The 25330-nt window shown below is 36.5% G+C and overlaps 1 protein-coding gene across 2 annotated transcripts in view; it reads left to right on the top strand.

Annotated features, from left to right (window-relative positions):
- The window catches only part of LOC117829582 (potassium voltage-gated channel subfamily C member 1-like), a 54153-nt gene extending 32929 nt beyond the window's left edge, over nt 1–21224 (top strand). The window contains exons 4-6 of one of the 2 annotated variants that reach the window (XM_034707154.1): nt 495–689; nt 1622–1750; nt 16112–21224. In XM_034707154.1, coding sequence (XP_034563045.1) covers nt 495–689; nt 1622–1743 — 317 coding nt within the window. In that variant the 3' untranslated portion in view covers nt 1744–1750; nt 16112–21224. The remainder of the gene's footprint in view (nt 1–494; nt 690–1621; nt 1751–16111) is intronic. The other variant, XM_034707155.1, reaches the window with a different exon arrangement.
- The last annotated feature ends 4106 nt before the right edge of the window (nt 21225–25330 follow it).

Here is a 25330-nt window from a genome sequence, read left to right as displayed (position 1 = left end):
TTGCCTGGTAGCATATTTGAACATAATGCTTCATTGAATGTGTGGGTGAACACAACAGCAGTCATTCCAAATCATTAATGAACATTTGCTGCCAATAGATATTTTTGTAAGAGACTGTTGTGAATGAGAGTGAACATTTTTTTATCTGATTAAAAGCAAAAAAAAATTGTTGAAATGTGTCAAAATGTGAAACAAAAACAGTCAAACAAATATGCTTTTAAGATTTTAAGTTGGAAAGTGTAATCATTTTTTAGAAAAGTATAGAGAAACAAAGTCAGTCACAACAATAGATGTACATTTTGGGATCCATAGCTCAAGAACTAACTTCCATCTGCAACAAAAAATTTCTTGCTTTACATTTCAGACATTCGACCAATAAATAAACGGATACACGTTTTTGAAAAAAAAACAACCAAAAGCTGCTCTTCCCCAATGATTTTGTTATAGTTCTCCTGTATGTACTTCTTCTTTGCTTTCCCCAACCATCCCTCCAGATTCCAAGCAGAATGGTGACGCAGCCTCAGCAGCCCTGGCTAATGAGGACTGTCCCACCATCGACCAGGTGCTGAGCCCAGACGAGAGGAGCCCGATTGGTCGAGGGCCTACCCGGGAACGCTACCAGCAGGACCGCGCCTGCTTCCTGCTCAACACCAGGGAATTCCGTGCCACAGATGGGAATGTGCGGAAAGGTACGTCTCACACTGGGAGATGGATACATAACATGAACATCTTATGTAAACAGCAAGATGCCAGGAAAAACATACTGTTAACATACGTATTACGTATCTCCAGAGAAACACACATTGGATACTTCATTTAAACAAGGATGAAATCCAAACATTAAGGAAAGGTGGGTTGGATGAAATACAACATAAAACTCACTTCGGTAGCCTCACCTACTGATTGAAGGCTCCAATTTTATCTAGCAGCAATGCAAACACACATACAGTTTTCATTCATACTGTGAAGACAGCCTTTCTGCTCTGCTCTATTTGTTTCCACCTCTTCAAATTCATGTTGTCTGTGTTTCCATCACTGCTTGGTATCATATTTTATTTTGTCAGTCTACAAGATTTTCTGTCCATCAACTTCTCTCCTTTTTCTGTCTCTTACTCTCCCATCTTTCCACATTGTCTTTGAATTTAGTTGTGTGCCCCATAATGTCTCAATCGTTCATGCTCATTAACGATCTGTCTTTCTCTGACTCTGGACTCAGACAGTTGACCATGCATTAATTTACTTCTCGTCACTTCTGTTTCTCTCTCTCTCCTGCCTCACATCACCCTTTTTTTGCCCTGCCTTCCCCTACCCTCCCCTTGTGATGTCTTCCCTTTCCTAACCTCCCACACATTCCCCCTCCTTTCCCCCTCCTTGCCCCCTTCCTCCTCTAACCCATCTTGATAACCATGCCCTCATTTGCCCCCTTCTTTTCATTTTGTGCTTCACCATATCCCACCCTTGCCCTTTTTAAACCCAATATGCATTATCTTTGTGCTCATCAAATCCTAACACCTTTATTCATTTACTACTGCAAATCCAACCACTGCCGCCAACCTGCACCAAAACACTCCCTTACACTCCCTCCAAACTTTCAACACCCCCCTTGTTGACAACAAACTAGAGGCAGCAGCCCTGGCACCCAGCCCAGACTCCCCTCTGACTGAGGATTGGTATAAGATGGAAGGGTCTCTGTTACAGCAGGACCTCAATGCAAACTCCACCTCCTCCTGGATCAAACCATAGACCAGAGGTAACACTGACAACAATTTAAAACAAAGGAGACCGTAGCCTAGTTAACCTGTTACAGAAAACAATGCCGACATTTTGATCTGGCTCTCTATGATGGTAGCATGTTTTGCACAAGCTCCAGGACACCAGTACAGCACTTACTCAAACAGAGGCGCATGCATTACAGCATTACAAATCACAGATACACCACCATTTTCACAGTGTTGTGTCTACATGTTCAATGGAAGGTTCACCTGTGAGGAGTCCACTCTATGCCTGAAAGTGAGGAAAGTAAAATCTTAATTTGAAGAGACAATTTGAAGAAATTAATACAAAAAGTTGAGCTATTCAAGCAATACTGAGGTTTATGTAGCATTTTAGGGCTCACAACTTTGACTTGTGAGGTTTCTTACAGATGAAACTTTACCTCAACACAGTATCCTAACAGCGTACAAATATGCTTAACTTTGTGAACTCAATCTAATGAGCAAGAGGTGAAAATGTTTTGGGAATGACTTTGGGATTTCTAATCCACTAGCAGAATAAGTAGTGTGCACAAATCTGTGTATACTTGTGTTCATGTGTCTGTGAAAGTTTAAAACTTGCACATACATTCACAAGCGCATCCACATGGGTGTGCAGGTGTGCAAATACATCCAGCAGTAACACTGAAAATAACCCAGTTTTCGTGTCCTGTGTCAATAACTAATAAAACATACACTGAAGAAGATTGAACGGGAACAACGGGTCACGTTGTTGTCTGATGTGCCTCTATGTTGTTGTTGTCTCTCTCTTCAGGTTGTGTCATATCACGCGTGTGTATGTGGGCTTTTTCATTCTTACGTGTTATACACTGTGTCTCTGTCCTCTCAATGCCGTCTGAGTGTTGTGTTTGTGCTGTCGTGTGTGGCTTAATTTCGTTTCTCCCTTCTACTGTGTTTATCCGTGTTGCTCCCTGCCCCATGGACCTCCACCTTGGAATACAAAAGCACACACTGCAATTTAGAAAGGCCTTGCCTTGCAAAATACACTAATTTTACAGTTGTGTACATACGTATACAAAATGTTTATGTACTTGTGCACAGCTCCAACTGTTCAGGGATTAACTGAATCTTCAGATGCACTCTAATCTTTCTCTGCCAGAATACAATTCAGGCTCAAAGATGTGCATATTTACATGAACAGGTGCCAATGTTTTTATAAAATCAATTGGCCAGCCTGTAAAACGTAACAATCAAATGAAACTGTGCAGTGCTGTAAAGTATACATATTTCCAAGGTCAAAGGTCGCTGGAATCAGTGGAGCCATCTAGGTCAAGGGATAGTACATCTTGAAACATGCCACGCTAAAAACAAGCAAACATTTCTAACTTATCATGCAACTTCTTACCCAATCTTTGCTAACAAACCAACTTGTGCTTTCAAAATACTGTGTTGTGAGCGTGTAATGGATCTGAAATACTACTCCCTAGACCATGTATCTGTGCTTTCAGTGCCAAGTGTAGTCCAAAGTTCAGGACCTGTTGTGTTTGTACTGCGGAAACCTGCATAGAAATCAAAACGGATTACAGGCTGCACTCGGTGACTGAAACACTTACTGAACAGACAGACAAATGCTATGACAGATTTGATTGAAAAGTGGCCACATGATGTCTAAGGTAAGCAAGCCTCAAGCTGTCCAAGCACTCACTTGGAGGTCCCTGAAATCGCTTCGGTTCTAATGGTTCTTGTGATAAACTGCAATTTAAATGCTACAAAAAAATCCCTCTTTAAAGCAAATCAGGAGTCCATTTAAGAGAATCTGTGCTGATGCTTCAAGGTTTGAGCATCTTAGATTAAAGCTGTACGCCGATGACTAAGGGCTTTATTTGCCTAAAGGATCAATATCGTTCTTTAATTAGTCTGGATTGAAATGTTTAGTCTCGCATAATTAGAGATTGTACTTATTGGGTGTAGGCCACACCTCAAACAGTGCACGTTTGAATAAACAATGTCCGCCTATAATAGCTTGAACTTTTAATAATCAGCAGATAAAAAAATCTGTTTTGTAAAAGAGGGTCTAAAAACCTTTATCCATGATAAAAAAAAAGATCCTCCTTCTTGTTTTTAAAGAGGGATTATCCTGCTGTCAAAAATTAATTCTTGTTTGCTTCAGTTGTGATTTATTTCGTGAACGTGTGCTAAAAGATATCTTTGCTGACTTATTATTTCGAGCTTTTCAATTTATTCTCTGATTGTGGGCCATTAAAGTTCCTGAGCGCCAAATGTAATATGCATGTCTCTCTGAGGTCAAATGGTCAATCACCCCTTTGATTGACCAGTCCTAATCACTCCTCTAGACCTTCTTCAAGGGTCTATTTTCTTTCCATCTACCTTTCTCTTGTGATCTCCACTACCTGTCTCCTTTCTTTCTTCCCTGTATTAGTACAAGTAGTTTTTCTCTCATTTACCTGTTTTTGTGGTTGATTTGTCTTGTGATTCTAACACTTTGTCTCTATCTTCAAGTATTTTTGTGCTGTTTTGAGTAGTGATTTTGTTTTCATGTGATGTGTAACTTCTTTGTCGTTGTAATGTGAGTAGGATTAAGTTGTACCTATTTTTTTTCTTTCAAAAACCTTTTGATATCAGTGGTTATAGTTTGTTTTTGTTTTTTTGTACAGCTGTGTTTTGTTGTTTGATGTTCTGACTTCCTCTGTGTTCTTCCTGTGTTTTACCATCCCTTAATGTCTGTCCTCTATTGATTGGGATGAAAAATGAAATTTAAACAAAACAATGAGATTATTTTTCATAAAAAGGGCATAAAAAACTTTTTTTAGTTTAACACCAAATTTGACCAAACTCAGTTGGATTATGTTTTTGGAAACCAATGCAGATTATATCACCTGCACTCACTGACAGAGTTTAAGCATGGGTCAATGACACTCATACAATAGACACTTTTTGTACCGTTTTTTAGATTATTTTCCCAGCTCATATACTTAGTATTTACATTTCATCTCATCTTATTTTGAGGTTAAAAATAATAATTGTAATATCAACTATGATAGTAGAATTAGTTTCAACAAAATTTTTTCAATAAAACATAACAGAAATCCTAAAAGCGTTCCTGTACACAGCAGCTAGTCTGAAATGTGTTTTCTGTGGTAACACTTGTCAGTGTGTATATGTTGTTGTACCCATGTGGTCATTAACAGTTGGCGCAACTTACTCTACATTGCCATTCATGTTCTCTCATATGTACAATTACCACTATGTCTCTATCTGTATTGTTTCATCACAATACACTGCAAATGTTCTTTCATCTGAGCCAGATTTTTACTGTAGAAAATAAATAATACATGATATATATTTATATAAAATAGCTTTGTATGTATGCACATTTGATACATATTGATGTATTTTTATGAGGGTTATATATAAAATATTAAAAGAATGATAACAGCAGACACGTATCAGTCTGCATGACCTATAAGGAGGTAATAAGAGGATGTAGGATACAGCTGCATGTCATCTAGTTTCCCCCAAAGACATCCAAGATACTGTATGTTCTGTGTGGACACATTCAGGCTTCAGTAATGCTCATAAAGAGATCAATAAATCTGATTATGGGAAACTGGATATCAAACCATCTTTAAGCAGGCAATTGATCCCATGTAAGAATGATACAGTATGTCGCTGTGCCAAGAATAGCAGCTGAACATTCAGCAGATTGTGTGTGTCCACCGCAGGCAAGCACATACTCATGAAATAAGAGAACATATGTGAATTAAGTAACAGAGGCAGTACAGTATGTTTTCTGCCTTCTACTGGAATGATTATTTGCACTTCAACCTGTTTAATTCTATGTGATTATTTCCTTGGTAAAGTCTGCTCAGAAAATTTGCAGTCTCTCCTCTCTGTGTGTGTCTGTCTTCCCTTTCCACAACCTTCCCCTCCTGTGATTAACACTCATTCTTCATCCCATTCCCAGGCCACCACTGCAGTGCAAGTGTATCTAAAGTCTGACTGTAGGTAGGTACTTACTCCCTCCATAGTGTAAATTAAGTGTGACTTTGGACAGGAATTATGTCATCACTGAATATACTGACAGCCAGACTCACTGGTTCCCCTGATAGACTATCCCAGGGTACCAAACCCCTGTTGATGTTGTAAATACAGTACTTAGCACAGAGAGGAGTGAGCTAGCAGAGCGTGATAGACTGCAGTGGCTGACATGATTAGCTTTATCAGCAGTTTTATTGTAATTTCAAAAACCTTTCCCTGCCATCAATACTTTTATAAAAAGTGTTAATTTACTGCCCAGTTTGTAATACTTTCATCAATTTCACCGTCATCTATGCAACAGATTTTCATCTCTTGTCCATATCACACTTGACAAGTGCTTGAAATCCTCTGATTTCAGGCAGAATAGAGGCATATTATTCAACACTAAACGAAATACTGCAATCTTGCTTTATGATTTAGATTTGGGTGCCTATCATAACCTTATTTACAACCTTCTCTGTATCAGCAATGCATAGTCTTCCTCTCTTTCTTTCTCCCTTCTCCCTTTACACTGCCTGCTGATTTTTGCTAGGTACTAAGAATACATCCAAAGGACTCTAACAGAATCAAAACCTTTTGTACCTTCAAACACTGTCTTTACAAGCACTGCTCTCCCTGAAAGCTTACTTTAAATCTGTAGGCATTCATAATTGTTAATTCACAACAGCAGCAGTGCCAAGTCATTGCTTAATCTTAAATTAAGCTAACAAAACTTAAGGCATAATTTACTGTAACAGGTAAACAATTTACCACAGATTCACTTCATAGTCAATCATGCTGTATCTAGTAAATGTACTTGTAAAGTGTATATAAGATGTCTTTATACTGGTCAGTATTGAAGCTACAGAAACCAAACTTAAAAGCTGTCAGTTTCATAAAAAGCTCAATGATAATAATAAATCAGCATTTCAGATTATAAGTGTTGAAAAGTTAATAAGCTTAAAAAGTATTCTAAAGACTTCAGGCCTGGTTGATTTGATAACACCTGTGTCCACCATCGCCATTTTTTTGTGCTGGCAGAGCCTGTTGTCTCTTCAAACCAAATACAGTTCAGTGTTTTCAGCACTGAGCGTCTTGTCGGTCACTGCACTTACAATGCTCTGAGTTGGAAATAGCTCAACTTTTGGAACCTAGTTGCGCTTGTCAGTGTCCCTTCTTTGTAATCCCCCAATCAAAATGAAGAATGGGCAGGACTTGTATATCATTTTTTGTCTACAACAAAGGCAGAGGTCCATACAGAGGAGAAAATGACCCCACTCATGACCACATTTTCAAGGTACAAGTTCCAGGTCTAAAGCTGCCGCTCATACTAAGACACAATTTCTGCTAATTGTTTTTATGTTTTCTTTGTAAAAGTCCATAGATTAAAAGCAAATACAAAGCATACAGAGCAAATTAAACAGACCTAATTGTGACTATTAAGGGAAGTGCAAGTGCCACAAGACAACCTCCTTAGCAACAGTGAGCAAAGGTGAGAAGGGCTCTGAAATTGAGGTCCACAGTGCTGCCAGCACAAGAAACAGCATTATAGGACACAGGCTCCAAAGCCTGACTGAATCTGACCTCTTGGCAGAAAAAAAATAGAGAGAAAAGTTGAAATAATGCACATGCAATTTTCAACTTGTGGTTATATGTGAGATTAGTTTTTTAATTTGAGTCCTGTTTAAAATGTCCTTGAAATTGGATAGCTATCATATCATATTGCAACTCAAGGCTTCTATTTTTGTCTCTACAACTAGCTAGGTCTGGGTACATCCAAAAAATATGTATGTATGTATATATATATATGAATACCATTAGTCACTGCTATTAATGATGTGAAACAGCAGAACTATGATGTTCAGTTTGCATCAGCAGAAACTTAATGTATACATGACACATTTAATATACAAGAAATGTTATCATAATCAAGGTTCAACTCATAGCAAGCTTAAGCACGTTCAATAAGCTCAGGTGGAGGGTTTCACAGGTAGTGACATCAAGAGGTTTATTTTGTCTGCACGTCTTTTGTCTTTGCAGTAGCTCTGCAAATAAAAACAGGTTAAGTTTTTTACACTACTTTGTACTTATTCCTTCTGTTTTCGACCCCTTACCTCTGATTCAGCAGAAATACTGCTGAAATTGAATGCGACCTGACAGTTTGTCCTGATACATTTGGGTGGCAAGAACAAAACACTTTTGGAGCTGAACTTGAGAGTAAAGTGGCTCCACAGATTGGCCAGACAGCTTCTCAGAAATCTTTGTGTGACATGTAGCCAGAGAAACTCAGCAGAAAATGCATCATCAATATTTCACCAAGTTGCCAGCTGACTAATTTGCCTAAGCTAGTCAGAATTTTTTAAAAAAAGGAATTTTATTCATTGTTGGCTCAAGTGGTGCGTAACACTGAAAGAGGGAGTATTGTCGTGTTTCTCCATTTTAGCAGGAAGGCACAAAGGGCGTCATAGCGCACCAGTGGGTGTTTTTGTTGTCTGACTGTGGCCTTGTGGTGGTTGGAGTTTGACAAAAGTTTATCTGGGATATCTCAGTATTTTCCCCAAAACTGTTTGCAGAACAGTTTTACACAGAATCCCCAAATTAAAGGCCAACTAATGTAAAGTTTTGATTACAACTGTTAAACTCCACCCATTTGGGGTCAGGTAGCCATTGTTAGGGCAGAATGATAACTACCTACCAATGGTGTAAACTAATTCACCTGATGCAACAACACTCCGTCAGAACAGCACTAAACTCTATGTGGCTGCTAAAGGGGGAATTCAATGTCTGCATGCTAGTTCTCACACGAGTATAGCAGGAAAAGACACAAAGGTTTTGTCCGCTTTTTTAATCTTGAAAAGAGTTTTTTAGTCAATAACTTCCACACTGTACAAGAACTATGATTTCTAATTTATAGTCACATGCACAGGTGGAATTTTTTAAAATGCATCATGCTTTCCAGTCTTGTGTCATTTCCTGCTGTAAATGAATATGAGCTGATCTCCACAACAGGATGCGTTTACCAGGGGTTAGGAAGTACTTTTAAATGTTGCTGGAAGGACAATTTTGTGTTGGCCATTTGAAGTTTACAGGAACCAAAATCCAATACTAAATGGTTTGCTTATGAACCTGATAATATAATAATACTACATCACTTCCCCAGTAGTTTATTTCTGATCTTTGTCACCTGAAACTTCATGTGGTCCACACCTACAGGGTATCAGTGATATCTGATTATTTGCTCCTTTGTGTTTTTGTTAAACTGTAAAGTTTTGGCCATATATTTGTCTAAAGCACCTAAAAATAACACATTATTCTTCACATGATATTGGGTGCTTTATTCAATGGGCCTACTATAGGTGTAATTTTTTAATATCGAAAAATATATTTGCTTTTCTGTTAAAATAACATATCATAACTCTCATTTTCCTGTTTTGTCCTGTCTGTCTGTTTTGTCTGTGTCTCTGTGTGTCTGTCCTTTAAATGTTTTTATGATTTAACAAAATGTTCAATTTCTTCTTCTTGATTTATTTTCTTCACTTATGTGCTTCTTTTATTTCTTATTTTCCTGCTTATAACAAACCATGTTCATGTTTTATTACTTTAAATTCATGACAAACCATTTGAATATGGAACATTTGTGATAACATGCCCCCAACAATTTCACCTATGGTTTATTTTTGTTTTATTTGCAAATGTTAATAAAAAAAAACACCACATAATATTTAATATAATCTTTTGAATCAAAACAAAACTACAATTGAATTACTCAATAAAAGCAACGGGCTATGAAAAATCGCACAGTCTAAATAACATATCAGGAATGGCAGGGTCCTCACTGCGGCTTGCTCCTATTACTAGCCCAGCCTTTGAAAACTATGAGACCCCTGGGCAACTCCGCCGATGTCGGTCCCCTATTCCCTCCATTTTGTAGCAGAAAGGGTGTCAATGATTGGATGACAGGAAATGCAGAGTATTAGCTATATGGACTGATTGCAATGAAGCTTCCATTTGGATCAAACAACGTGCAAAAAAATAGCAATAACATACAAATGAACTTGAATGTAGAAAGAATGACCACTTATCTTGTGATTCTGGTTGTAATTGTTTATGATGCATGCATCGGGTTAGCTGATGGAGTCAACGAAGAAACACTTTATGGGAACACTTTTGATTTAAGTAATAGGAGAAATGTAAAAAATATTTGGATTGTTAGTGAATACAATAGTATCAGATGTTTTAGAAAGAAAACAAGACTAGTTACTTTTCAAACCTTAAGTGTGTAGATCCATTTAGAAGTGTTCTGGACCAAACAAAAGCAAGAGAAACAACCATGAAACAAAATACTTCAGTTCATCTAGCCAAAGACAAAAATACATTATAGATTATATTGATGTTGAATAGGTTTCTACTTTCTGTCCTTTGCAGATATTGATACATGTAAAGTGTAGATCTCAGTTTGGTATCTCCGTCTCTTTAAAAAAAACTAAAACTAAAGAAGGACTCTGCTTCTTTAAGTTAAGTAAATGTTAACGACTGATTTTGTAATTCAAGATTGTGATATGATTTGACACTTTATGTGTATAGATTACATAGCAAAGCTAAGTGATGTCAAAAGTTCGGGAAAAAAAAGACCTTGGCTTGAATGAAAAGAAAAAAACGGATTGTTCCATAAGAGCTATCTTAGTTGTGCAGCCAAACATTTATACATTTCAGTTTGTTCAGTTACATTATCATGAAGATCCCAGATATGCAATTGTTGCCATACATTGAACTGTGACAGTTTTGCTCACTTTCTCTGACAGCTGCAAACAAGCTGTATCAGATATTTTTCTTAATAATCGGGATCATCTTAAATGCTCTCACAACAATCATATCCAGAAACAAATGTTTGTTTCATTATATGCTTAAAAAATTAAAATAAGTAATTAATATTAGTTTTAATTAATTTTTTTATCTCGGAAATACATTGAAGACATGATATGGGTCATCTGATCAAAAGAGGTAGTCAAGCTAGTTCTCATTGGCCACTTCCTACTGGCCTTTGCTTACAGATCACACAAATGGCTAAACAACATGTAATGTTATGCCTTGGAATCAAAGTATAAACCAAACAAGTTGTAACAGTTTGCTGATAATTAATCAGCAAGCTTTTGACATCATCAATTTTTGCTTTTTATTTGTCTAGTGCTTTAGTTTTCTGACAAGACAGCATGCTAACGTCCAGTGCTGGTTTTCAGAAACATAGAGAAAATTGTTAATATTTATGGGCAGCTGAAGAGCTCACAGGGAGCGTTGGCTGGATAGCTACATGCAATACATGTCAAAATAGTATTTGGCAACGGGCACAATTGGGCTTTCACAACCTAAGTTACACTTTTTTTTGACAACATATTAATGAACTTTAAAAAAAATGCTAATCAGGAACAGTTATTGTATGACATAATGTACTTCTATGCTTCCAATTTTTGAAAGAAAACTAAATACAATGTATTAAGAAAGTTATATCAACTAATATACCTATACAGTCAAATATGAATGACTACATAAATAATTGTATAGTTTCAACAAATACAAGCACTTTACTAATAGTCATTGTAAATTTACTAACCTAAAAATTGCATGTTTGTATAAGACTCAAATTACACTGGATGACACAAACGTTTGAGAACAACCTATCAAACACGTTTCTAACTAATAATATTTCTCAACATCTGCTTTGCTTCTTTTTCACATTATATTTTTATTTTTTTCATTTTTTAATGTTTGTTAAGACAAATTACCATTTGCAATATGTTGGTTTGGTATTGAAAATGTATGACAATGTTAACATTACAGCCAACCATTTTCTTCTATAACGAAAACAATACTACAATATTTTGGGATGTCAAGTAAAGTTTTATTGTCCTAACCAGATTGTCATCCTTAAATTGAAATAGTTCTAATGTTAAATGTTGGGTAAAAAACATTCACATATGCAATAAAAGTGCAATATTATTTAAGTGCTGGGAAACAGGATGTGTTCATACATGTAAATATGCAGAGCTATTTTTTAATCTTAAAAATGCACAGAACTGGTAAGTCTACCTTTAATTGTTGATTTAAATGTTCCAGAGATTACAATTGTATTTAAATGATGTGAGCCATTAGTCTTGTTTTATTTCAAGTAAATGTAGTCGTACTGGTCATTCAGAGTTATTTTCAAACTATGGCTGCCATTTCAATTTTTCTTTTAGATTAATTTTAATCCTTTCTTCACTTGTGTTGGTAAAGTGTACTTTATTGTGAGGAGTATTTTTTTCTGTACCACTGATTGTCTAAATAAGATTTGTCAGAACGATACAATGTTGTATTTAACTGTCTTTGAGTTCATTATCAAGAAAAGAAATGTATTAGGACTAGAATCACAAGAAAATCTGTGAAGTGCTTTGGAACAAACACTTTTTTTGCAGGTGAAAGAAAGGGTATTTCCATACAATGTTAGGTCCTGATATTGATACTGTCAAAATCTACGGTCCTCATTTCATTTTGTCTAAACGAATCGATGTGCTTCCAGACACCTCAACTTTGAGAACTTAGATATGCAGTATTAAGAAGAAAGCTATGACATCACTCGAATGTTTGCATGAATATTTTGTCAACAGAGGTTTTAGAAGTCGAAATGAAAGTCCTGTACAGTCACTGCAAGAAGTTTGTATGGCTTCATCCAGTTCTGTTTTTAATGCCATCACATATATCAAAAACAACTTGTCAATTGTTGTGTTTATATTCAAATTTTCATACATTTCATCATCATTATATCAAAAAGTTACAATAATTTGGTGTTGTCTGAAAATATTGGAAACAGCATGCTGAGCTTTGTTTCCTCAGTGACAGCAGCTTTTTAATGTACGTGTGTCGACCTGATGTGAGGGAATGTAGGGAAATACAGGGATAATAGGTTTATAGATAGATTTAACTTGCAGAACAATGTTTCATAAACTTAGTGTGAGAAAACCATACACACTGATTGGCTTGGGTTAAATTCCCAAAGCTAATCTCCATTAACATCAACAAACTTTTAATATAGTTTGTACATTTTGCAAGCATCACTCCTCTCAGTGCAAAAAACCTTATTACACTTTTTAAGCGCACATGCATACTGTATAATTTTAAAATAACTCCACAATGTGGATGTTAATTTGCTGATACTTGAATTATACTGGTATGCCACCTTATATAGAATGTATATTTTCTGTTACAGTCAAGACATATGTCTGATATGTACTCATTTGTAGTTGAATATTTTCTTTATAGTTACAACTGAATGATCATGGATGAGAATAAGAGTATCATGCTCTAACGTCACCACTTGAATTTCACATTGATGGTAACAGACATTGTTTTTTTTAGATTTGCCTTGTGTATTATCATGATTTTCTGAGGAATGTCATAACTGTATTTATGAGTTTTAAAGTTGTAGCTAACACAAATCACCCAGGACATTCTGATGTAAACATTGTTAAGTAAACAAACAGGCAGACGTTGTTAGTGCCTCTATGAGGCCCCTCTAGGCTCTGATGTCAGTTTAGGAGATCATGCAAACTGGCTAGATTTAACTAGCTAAACCTTTCAAGCAATGCTTAATAGGTCAGTGGGTATTATTGAATATGTACATAACTGTATCTACAAATGTGAATACATTAAAGTCATATGAAAATTAATACATGTATGCATACTTTATGAGTGTGGGCCAGGTTTCAGAAAACCTTTTTATAGGGCTAGGTGGTTTATACGTAAATATAAAGGTGCATACTTTTATTCTGAAAATCCATGTATGCCAAACTAACCAAATGACACAACTGTGACAGAGCTTGGCTTTAACTATGTTAATTCTAAATTTGTACTGCACATTTCCACGTTAAAGGGTTATTTTTACAGCATACAATTATTTTTTATTACAGCTGTGATAATAGATGGAACTTTGTGAGTGTATTCTTGGCTTTCTGTTGATTAAAGGGACAATAGATGGTCTTACATGTGGCAAATGCAATATACAGTAAGTAAAGGAATACTGAATATTTTTTCTTTTTATTTTGGCAAAGGCAGTATTTTTATGGAGGAGGAGCAGGAGGAGGAGGAAGAGAGAACTGGCTTTTGATGTTTAAAAGGCTTTAAAATGTGCAATGAGAAGATTTCTACCAGTTAAACCCTGGGGTCCTTGTAGCTAAGGAGCACAGTTAAACTCATAATATCCACAAAAAAAACGGTCTATCCTCTTGTAGCAAAAATAACAAAAGCTCAACTTTAACTTTCATGGTACCAAGGACCATGTGCTTTCAAATTGTATAAAAGTTGTATTTTATATTTGTTTGTCCTATATATTTATACACCAAAATGTCAAGCAAAACCCCCCAAACAAGCTGGTATTTTAAAATAACTATTTTTCTAATTTTTTTGAAAGGTCGGTTGGAGTAGTTTTTCAAAAAGGTAATCTATAATAAGATGTGCTGAGAGATAGCAACACACCCAAGAGACATATTATGTCAAAGGAACAATTATAAGAAGCACTGGCCCTTTAGGGAACCCATAAGGTAAAAAAAATCTATGACATTGAATGCATCTATTGATGCTCTAACTGATGTTGTGTATGTATTACGTCTATTATAAGATAGTTCTATTCAATTTGCATTGAATTTTATCTTTATTGTGTGGTTATGTGAGGTCAGAATAATGTGCATTTGATACTAACTCACTAAAACAATATCAAAGCTATAATCTCTAACAATACTAGTGCATAAGGATTGGTTATGGCAACACTGAGACTTCTTCAGCACTGTTTCAATTTTCAGTGGTGTCAAATGAAAGAGAAAGACAGAACAGTCTTGTGGATGTCTGTCTTTATGTCTTTAGATCTGTGTGCATGTGCACCAATTTGACAGCACTAAAACACATCAACAGATAACACTTTATAAATCTGGAACCGAGAGTAAGACTCGTGAACTTATTTAAGATTTGAGGAATTATACAGATTTACACAACTGACACCAGGAGACAATCCTCTTACTCTTTACGAGAGCTACACAATTAGACATTTCCTCTGAAGCATATGAGACTCTGCTACAACTGGATATTAAATCAAAATATTGTTTCATTATAAATCAAAAATGTATGCCCACTGGGTTCTCATGTCTTGAGGTTTAGATGGTCAGGAGCCCCCTCCTCATCATAGTGTAAATCACATTTACTTGTAGATTGTATGAAGGCTTTTTACTCCCTTACATTGAGAACATGACTTGTCTGCAGAAAATATTAACTGTGTCTTGCTTTTCTCTGGACAAACGTGCCACATTAAAGAGGATATTGACAGAAGAAGCAGTGAAGGAAGAGTAAATAAAAATAACAAATATGGCTGCAATATGGAATAAAGTTTTTTGGATTGATGTTTGCTTGTTAGATCACAACAGAAGTATTTCATTTCCCAATATATATTACATGATACCAGCACATGTGATCAAAGAATTGTTTGCCATGACGATAGGTGGATAATTTAAAATAGTTAACCTTCTGTTGCTGAAGAATATTTGGATAACTTTGCACCTGTGTTTGCATTATGTATATCTTAAATTGGGGGTTAAGCTTCTTGAAATGGTGTCAGCCAATATCATATTACACTATAACAAGAATTTCTCTTTTGAATATGAAAATGTCCATATATAGCATCGAGTATGTTTCCATGTGTCCATCTGTCAAAAATGTTTTTCCATGAGTGTGTTTCCTCACACATACATACACATACTTACACATACATTAGCAAATAACAGGTTATCATGATGCTTCACTTTGAAATGCTCTGTTTATGATTCCCTCCTGTAAAGATTATAACTTTATCTGTTGAAATATGGCAGAGTGGAGGTCAGTCTGCTGGTCGGTTGGCCAGAAGCCTGTCACGTATTTTGTTTAATGCTGTCAGCCACCTGTACTGTTGGCCAGTTCTTGTTTCTATTGTATTTAACATGCTAATTTTCTGTCATAATATGTGAGATATGATGTTTTCATAGTTGTACTAGAGGTGTCATTACATTTTAAATTTGTGCACTTTATTCTGACATGCACAGTTAACCAGCAGTTTACAGGTAATGGTAATCCATGATTACTTCCCTATTGTACACAATATTATTAACACCATAAAACTGTGTTATGACATTCAATGTTATTGGCTTGTTCCACAAATGAGCTAAAGAAATGTTTTATACCAAGATTGGTTTATATCAGATGGAAGTACTCACTTATATGTTTTATATTTCCAGTTTCACTAAATTTGATTTCTTACAAAACATACATCTAAATTTAATATTAATGGCTTTCTCTTTTTGTCTTCACAGTGTTAAGTTTCTAGCATTCGCCTTCTCTCTAATGAGGAGTCAGTAAGCGGTAAACACAAATTTTCGGCAGGAGCCATGTAAGCGACCAGTGTGACACGGATGGACGGTTTAAAGGAGATCTTTGGGGTGACAAGAGAGAGACCAGAGGTTAATCATGAATTTAAAAAAATCATATGGTCTGCTCCTCACGTTGTTACCAAAGCAGCCTCTTGGAACTCATTTTGACAACTGTCTGACAGACCTTTTTTTCCCTTTTTTTTCGGCAAACTGACTGAGCATTGCACTGACACACTTTTGGAGAGAAAAGGACTCCTGTTTTCACATTCCAGATGACATATCTCTGACAACATTATACTCGCCATCTTGTACGATGACCTACTCAGTATCATCCACAGTGCTGAACAACTGAGCAACTTCACCAGTTTCCGAAAAAGAAAAAAAAAACACTTGTCTTCACAGAGGACTGAAAGAACAATGTAGCATCTCTGCTAACATATTGTAGCATTTGTTGGCTGGGAAATAACTTGACTTAATCCATCAACAGTTCGATGAGAGGGGAATTTATGCATAATGGATCTTTTAGATGTCATTTTCTCTTGGGTTCCTTTCAAAGTGAAGAGGAAAGAATCTATGGGTACATGAGAGACAAAGGGTTGGTCTTACTTCTTATAACACTTGACATTCCAAAAAAAGATGCACTAAATTCAGACAGTGCAAATGAAACCAATCCTAATGGCACAGAACTTAACAAACATCGTACAGTCCCGCGTTCAAGTTGAGCTCTTACAATGCATGTTTGCCACTGAACTTATGTCTTCCATTAGCTTCTATGAGTCTGAAACACTGCCCTCTTCACAAATAGAGATAATCAAACACATCAAGCACTAACTATAAAGTTGAACAAATAAAGCACATGTAGCATCAGCTCTACAGGTTCTGTATAGCATTGAGCATACATTTAGACTCACCTGAAACATTCACCATTAGAAAATGGTGGAAAAAGACCTGTCTTTATCTCTTATGTACTGGCTTGGGCTTGCCCTGAAATCCTTGTGGGATACCAAAGGTCTTGTAGCATGAAGTTGCTAAAAGACCTTCTGTAATGTAAAATAGATTAGGGGAACTATTCCTTTTAGGGTGAGGTTTATATATTCACCCTTATGCTGGCCATTGCCTTTATTCAGTAGTCATTCCTATTAAAGAACGTACTCTACACTGCCACTAACATTCCTTAATGCACATTTTGTGAATCTTCCCCATGTCTTAATCACACAGTGCTCAGACATAAGGAATAAAAGGACTGACCAAGGAGACAAACTAAGCGCCTGACTAATGTCAGCCTTTCTTCAGTATCTATGGATATTGGGCTGATAAAATTACAACAAACGAGACATTCCAACCACAAAACATTTTTTATGTTGCACAAAACTGCCCATCAGCTGGAAGTTCTGTTACTGTTTTGAAAGGGACCAATCAGATAAACCTACCCCCTTACACAAAGGCCGCCACTGCCAAACCGGCACAAGAATTTCCAGACACCTACTGCCCCATCCCTTGTCCCTGTTGCTGCCAACGACTGCTTGACAGGCAAGTCGATGCTGGGATTAAGATGGCCCATCAGGGGATCCTTTTGGAAAAGAGAAAAATGAGAAGAAATGGACCACGAGAAGAGCAAGTGTGGAAATGTATAAAGAGAACAAATCTATATTTTGATAAACAAATCAACTATTCATGGCTTCAGAGAAAGTTTCTGTGCAGAATGGAAGGTCCAGAAAAGAAGAAAGAAAAGAAAAAAAATCAGATGCAAATGTTAATAGAAAATTTGGCATCATGAAATGGAGTCAAAGTCCTGGAAAAAAAGATGGGAAGTAAATATTTTGTCATGGAGGGTGGGCAAAGTTGTTTTCCCTACAAGCACCAGGAAAATTGTTTTTGAAAGACAATGAGCAATGACGGACTCTTGCCTATAAGGACAAAGGACGGACGCTGAGATAAACAAAAGAAAAAAGATAATGCATTTTTGTAACTTTGTTTACCAGCATGACTACTTTGCATGACTGTCTTTTCTGCAAGCCCTTAGTTGAAGACAAGGGTGCTAGAGATACAAAAAAGTATATATAAAATGAACTAAAAAAATGTTATATGCAATTAATGTTTTAAAAAAGATTATAATGAAGAGAAGAGCTATATTTTGTTTTGAAAAGTTAAAAAAAAATGTGAATATTGAAACATGTATGTTTGCAAAGTACACCCTGAACTATGTTTTGTTTGATGAAATCTCTCTGCTACTACTGCCCTACATCCCTCATTCAAGTGTTTTCAGCAGCTGCCATAATTATCTTTCATTTATCCAGACTATAATTTACAGCTATTCAATCGACAATAATCACTCAAGGCTTTGCCAAACTATAAAATCTGCGCAAAGATATTAACTGTAGTTAATCACAAAGTATATGTTTTCTTCTTTGAATCATTTGCACAACTACCGTAGCAGCAGCAGCAACAAGCAGCAGCAGTTGTAACACAATAGCTCTCCATATACCAACTTTGACTGCTTGATTAGTACTCATAGTTTGCTTTTTTTCTTTGGCAATAATACAAAAGTTGTCACATGATTGTAGCAGGGCAAACAGAGAACCTCGAGAGTATCTTCAACGCCTCAGTGTAGAGAGAATCTGAAAAGCCTTGGATGGCAGGATTTCGCTTGGATAGGCAGTTCTGTTTCACTTGCCCTTGGTAGAAAAAATGAGTACCAGTGCAGGTTGTCAGATAATGATCAATAACAGACTATGAAATATACTATATTGGCAAACAATCAAGAGAGATTTCAGGTTTGCATGGAACCAACTGCCATTCCAAAGTTTATGTGTGGTTTAAAGGACTCAGGTGTGTCAATGGTGAGTGTGGATGTAGGTGTATACTATTTCCTTTCTAACATAATAAATTTTAGTATATATTAGACAAAGATAATGTGAACACCTCACAGTGATGTGTAAAAAACGCATGCATTATGACTTGATAATCTCTCGAGGGGGGGGAGCAGAGTCTTGACATATCCCCTTAGTCTCCTATCATTGTTCGTCATGAATACAGTCTTGATAACTATGAACACTGTGCCGTGTCGTAGAGCAGAAACGTCTTCCTCCGAGAGGCAACTGAAAACTACTCACACTCACGGTGTCAGCATGAGTGTGTAGAGGTAGCTCGTCTTCGTTTTTTTTTTTTTTTTGTGATGGCCAGGTCTTTGCATCTGTCATTACCCATAGAGTTAATGCGTCATCCAGCTGGCTTGTTGGCAGCTCATTACCGCACAAGACACAGTCATGTGAGCACCAAACAAAGACACCCAGAGCTTCCAAAATGATGTCAGTGAAGTACTTTAAGTGTTGCGTAAAAGAGAGGATGAGAGATACCAGTGTCCACCGAGGGGAGATTGATATAAAATATGAAAAATGTTGCTAAAAAAAGCATCTTAATGTTGAGTGCTCTCCAAGCGCCTCAGCCTTGGTGTGGTATTCAAAGAGAGTTTCAGGCCCTGCTGGTCCAGGGTTTAGCTCAGGCAGCTGAATGGTCCTCTGTCCATTCCTAGTACATCGCAAATGGAGGTTCAGCAGAATAATAGCGACTCAGTGGTGTTATATAGACTATTCAAGGTTTTACAGGTTATAGAACTTCTACTTCGGGAAATAGTCCAAGGGATTTTGTTATGGTCCCTTGTCTTTTAAGAACTCCCAATTTCAGTTCCACATGGAAGGCATTAAGCAGCTATGGCTTCAATGTTTATGAATATTTCAGAGGTTAAATAGCAACAGTGTGCACACTTGCAAGAACTTTGTGCTTCGACCAACTGTTTTGTTGTTTCATGGCCAAGTGCAGTTTTTTTCTTCTTTTGTTATTTTTCACTGTTGAGTGTGCCACTTTCTTCATTCTCTACATTGTGACTGCTCTGCCAAAACCCAGGCTGAAAAAGATGTCTTTCCTTTTTCTATTGCATAATACTGCCATTTGATTTAGTCATGTTGAACAGAATGAGTTACAATGTCGAGAGTGCTAAGTCTGTTTTATTTTCTCAAGTTTGCAATCTGTTAGCAAATGTTAAAAGTTTCACATACATGAACCAAAAGAACAAAATGCTTTATTTACGGTAGGTGGGTGCCACTGTTTAACTGCTATTTTGTGTTGTGACAAAATAAGGACATGTCCTCTCCTAGTGTTGGGAAGGTATTATGTGGACCAGGGGTGACTTCTTCAAATACATTTAATTTCTGTATGTGCCTGTTCCTGTTGAATGTTTTTTTTTTTATTATTACATTGAGGACACTGTATGCAATCTGCACCATGAATGCCACTGATCGACACTTACTGTATTCTCCCTGAGACACAGATGTTCTGTCATCAGTTCAGATGATTGCAACACACGTGTAGTCACTTTATGGCTTTCCATAAAGTGACTTGGCAATCACACTAAGCTTAAAATATTTTATTTTACAAAGTTATAAGACCAGAGTTGATTCAGAGGAAACATTATCATATTGAATAGATTTTTGTAATATATTTAAGGTTATTTTAATTAAAAATAATGTGACAGACACCACAAAAGTCATATCAATACACAGAGTTCTAATGTAACAGGCTAACAACATGCATTCATGTACGCATTCCAAAGATAAAAGATGTATGTTCATTTTACATGCCATCAAACAGTATAAAACAGACTTAGGTACCGGTCCATTGTACTACGGTCTCAGAAGGAGAGTGAATGGGGAGAGGAGGTGGTCACTGGAGTATCTGCCGGATTTTATTTTTTGAAATGTTGGAACACAAAGAACAACTCATCAAGAACTGTATAAAGTATATTTCAATGGAATGTTCATGATCTATCTTTTTATATTTTGAAGAAAAAATAGAAACATATCAATAAAGTGTCATAATTGAACATATTTCTACTATTGAGACTTAAAATGTATGAATGTCAATGCGACCTAATGTGAACTAATCTCCATAGCAGCTTGAATGAATAACTGATTAACAGTCATGAGATGCTTTTTCAGAGACGTTAAAACTGCTTCAAATCATTAAAATGAACTTCAAATAAATGAAAAAGTGACATCAACGGTGTGTCCATTTGTTTAACGTCCTATGCATACTGACTAAGCTCATAACACTCTGTACCGGCTGTCACATTTAACACTGTTCATCAGCCCGTCAGGAACACAACACCACAATTCTAGTGATTGATATAATCTGACTTGAAATGTGGATACAATGAAAAGTTTTAAGTTTTAAACAAACTGATGGATGACACATTCAATTTGTAGAAGTTTAAGGAAACGATGACAACATTATTCACACGGTTGAATATACAAGCATCTTCTTTGACCCCATGACTTTTGCCTGAAGCCATTTTGAGCTTCTAAAATAAAGATGCGTCATTTACAGTAACGGTAATCCATCTTTTTGAGGTCAGCTGTAACAATGTCATGATATGTGAGAACGAGGTAATGGAGTAACATGCTTTTCTTACATGCTGCTATCATATTACTGCAACTCTATCTTATCATTTCTTTGAAAGTGGACACCAACAAATGAAATGATTGGTCATATTTCTTAGAATAATTCTGTTCTTGAACATAATAAAAGATATTGTGGTACATACACCGATTGGCCATGACATTATGACGCCTAACATTCTGTCAGGCAAAAACAGCCCAGAGCTGATGAGGCCAGATTGCTCTTGACTCTGAAGGTGTGCTGTGGTATCTGGCCCCAAGACATAAGTCCTCAAAGTTGTGAGTTGGGGCCTCTATGGATGGGCTTGTTGTCCAGCACATCACACAGATGCTTGATTGGATTGAGGAATTTCGATGCTATGTCAACACCTTGACCTCATTGTCATATTCCTCCAGGCCACCTTCTTCCATTGCTGTGTGGTTCAGTTCTGATGTTCTGATGGTGTCCACTGTAGGTGCTTTCAGTGGTGGACAGGGTTCATCACGGACAACCTGACCTGTCTGTAGCTAAGCAGCCCGTAACACAACAAACTATGATGCACTGTGTGTTCTTACACCTTTCTATCAGAGCCAGCATCATCTTTTTCAGCAGCTTGAGCTCCAGTAGCTCTTCAGTTAGATCATACTGCACAGGCCAGCCTTTACTCCCCATGAGCATCAGTGCAGATGCTGTGGGCCCAGTCATCCAGCCATCACAGATTGGCCCTTGTCAAAGTCACTTTCGTCCTTTCGCTCACCCATTTTTTCTGCTTCCAACACGTCAACTTCAAGGACAAAATATTCACTTGCTGCCTAACACAACCTACCCACTGACAAATGCCATTGTAAAGACATAATCAATGTAATTCACCTCACCTGTCACTGGTCAAAATGTTACGGCTGATTTGTGTATATTGGAAAGAAGAAAACACTAATTCACTTGATTTTGAAGTGTCTATCTAATGACATAAACCCTGTTGTTAATGGTAGGTAATGTTTGGAAAATCTCAATAAAATGATAAGTGGCATCTATCCATCCTATCCCTAATTTGTTCCAATGCAAATGATGAAAACTCACCTAAAAGCTCAGAACTGCTTTAATGAAAAAGCTGGTATCCATGATGAAGGCACACAATCATAAACTGGTAAAAGGACTCCATGGTGAGAAACAGTAATGTGGTCTGATGACTCACCTATTTTCTACTTATGTATACCGCTGTCTGTTTCACACTGTTCTACCTGGTAATGGATATCTGTCGGTATGTGAGCCATCTCATGGGAGTCACGATATCTTATGATTGCACTGCAAAGCTGCATGAAAGCAAAATTATTTTGAGTCATTTTTAGTGAAAAGACAGAAGTAGCTACTCTGTCATAGTCACCCCTTATGCAAGTATATGATGAAGAGACTATCACAAAATGTTACGGATCATTTTACACTAAAAAGACTAGAAGAATTACCGATGACATTACCAAACACTCAATATTCCTGATTTATCTAATCAACATACTCCATATACCTATGCATATTTGTTGGCTTATTGCCCTGAAGGTACACAAAGGCTCATCACATCATTGAAAGCAGTATGAGTTATATCATTTGATGACATGATGTTTGGTCAAATGAGAGTGAAATGTACCAGCCCTGTGAGCAGTGTATTTATCATGAGTAAAGACAGCTCTAAAAAATGCCTGCAGAGGCCTGATCATTTTTTTCTCCTTTATGCCAAAACATCACCTCCCTCTGGTGGTTAAACACAGTAGTGTCTGCTCTATTCAAATCAGATGGATGACAAACTTTGATCAATAAGAGAATATATTTTGATTTAATGATTGATTTAGTCTTTATTATGTATGTTTGTTTTTTTCATGAAAAATAACTGAAAATGCTCTATAGTTATAATTTTGAGAAATTAGATGTCATTCGACACCGCCTGAGTAATTCCATTTCATTTTTAAAACATTTTCAGGAAAAAAGAACAAAAAAAGCCAACCATTTCATTTTATCTGAATGGTAAAATTGTGACCTGTTTAGGCTTATGTTTGTATTGCCCAGCACCTAAAGCTTGGTCAACAGGTTAAACTGTAGAAAGCTCAGTTGAAATATCAAAGCTCAGTAATATCATTAAGCGTTGTAGCTTCAATTACATCATTTTATATTTTTTTAGTTTCAACATTTTCATCATTTTATCTAATATATAAATATGATAAAAAGAGAGACATTCATTTTATTTATTTACATGATGTACAGTACCTTTATTAGTAAATCAATGGATGTGCAGGTGGCTGTTCTTTCAGCTGAAGCACACAGTTCAGAGGCAAAGCTAAGGTCAATAGGCTGGATTCATTTCTTTAAGCTCACTTCTTTGAACTTACAGAATCATCGTTGAGGGAGAAAAGAAGGGGACCAGTTGGAAACATTTAAATAATCTTAGTGAATTAATTTATACATTGACAAAGCTACGTGTGTTAAAATGAGTCATTTTCTTTTATTATAGATTAAACTATAAGAATTCAACTTTTTAACTATTTGACTTAAGCCCCTATTACCCATTAACCTTCATTATATTTAAACTTACTGCACAGCTAGCCAAACGGCTACACTAATGTTAATATGACAGCTAGGCTTTACTTGACTTTCTAATGTTAAAAGACAACAGCTTAACTACAAATACAAAAACTGCAAGTTAAATTTGAAAGCCCACAGTGTTTAAATTATTTTTTCATAGAGTAAAATACAAACTTAAAGTCATAACTTATTAAAATATGAAAACTAACAAGAGGATGTGTAAGTCTGCTACAATGCCCAAAAAAAATGTATAAAAAATACTTGTGAACTTGTGACACTTCCATACCTATTTTGCCATAATTGCTGCAATAATGAACAATGAATGAATTAATTCTAAAATGCTTTCGAACTGAGACTGCATGGAAACTAACACATTATGTCAACTAACTTTGCAGTGCTGCCTCGAGTACATAGCTCCAGTAACATTATAAGAAGCTTCGCTAAGTTGTTCTGTTGGAACCAAGCGGCAACCTCCGGTCAAAAAATAGCAGGCCCATGCAGAAGTTTCAAAAACTGCAATTCATCGAGCATCCACTTGAGGCTGGCTGCAGAAACACCGGAAACCACATAGACACCAAATCAAAAAAGACGATCTTTGCAGCATTAATAAACATGTTTACAGCCTGGTTCAAATATTGTTATTTCTTTCCAACGCGATGGTTCAGAAGATATTAAGATTACGAGTTTTGCCCAAATAAGGACAGGCCTGACTTGACTGACAGGCTTCATATTTTGAGACGGGAGATTACCGCTTGGGTCAGACCAACCTTTCCTCCCCACGTAGACTTTTCACTTCCGCAACAGTCACATAGGGAGAGGCGTTAAGGTGCTGTCTGAGAGTTAAATGGTTGCGATACTTTTAATGCCAACATGATAACAAACTTACAACCTTGGATTTGTATTTCGATAAACTTGAATTAAAGCGAAATGTAATCAGTTAGAATACTTGACATGTTCTAACTTGTTTAAAATGGTAGTGTTTGGAGTATTTTTGTTTTCTATCTCGAGTGCTTTTGCGAGTCGGTCCCTGCGTTGATACGGTGACAGCTGCAGTTGCATCAGTCGAACACTAGAGTGCGGTCGTTCAAAGAAATGAAAAACTTTTCTGGAGAAACAAATGTACTGAACATTACTGGCTACAAAAATAACAGTCTTTTTCTT

This window comes from Notolabrus celidotus, chromosome 18, assembly GCF_009762535.1.
Source record: "Notolabrus celidotus isolate fNotCel1 chromosome 18, fNotCel1.pri, whole genome shotgun sequence".
In the NCBI taxonomy this organism is placed as follows: domain Eukaryota; kingdom Metazoa; phylum Chordata; class Actinopteri; order Labriformes; family Labridae; genus Notolabrus; species Notolabrus celidotus.
The sequence above is the reverse complement of the archived record's forward strand: the minus strand, read 5'-3'. Positions and strand labels throughout refer to the sequence as shown.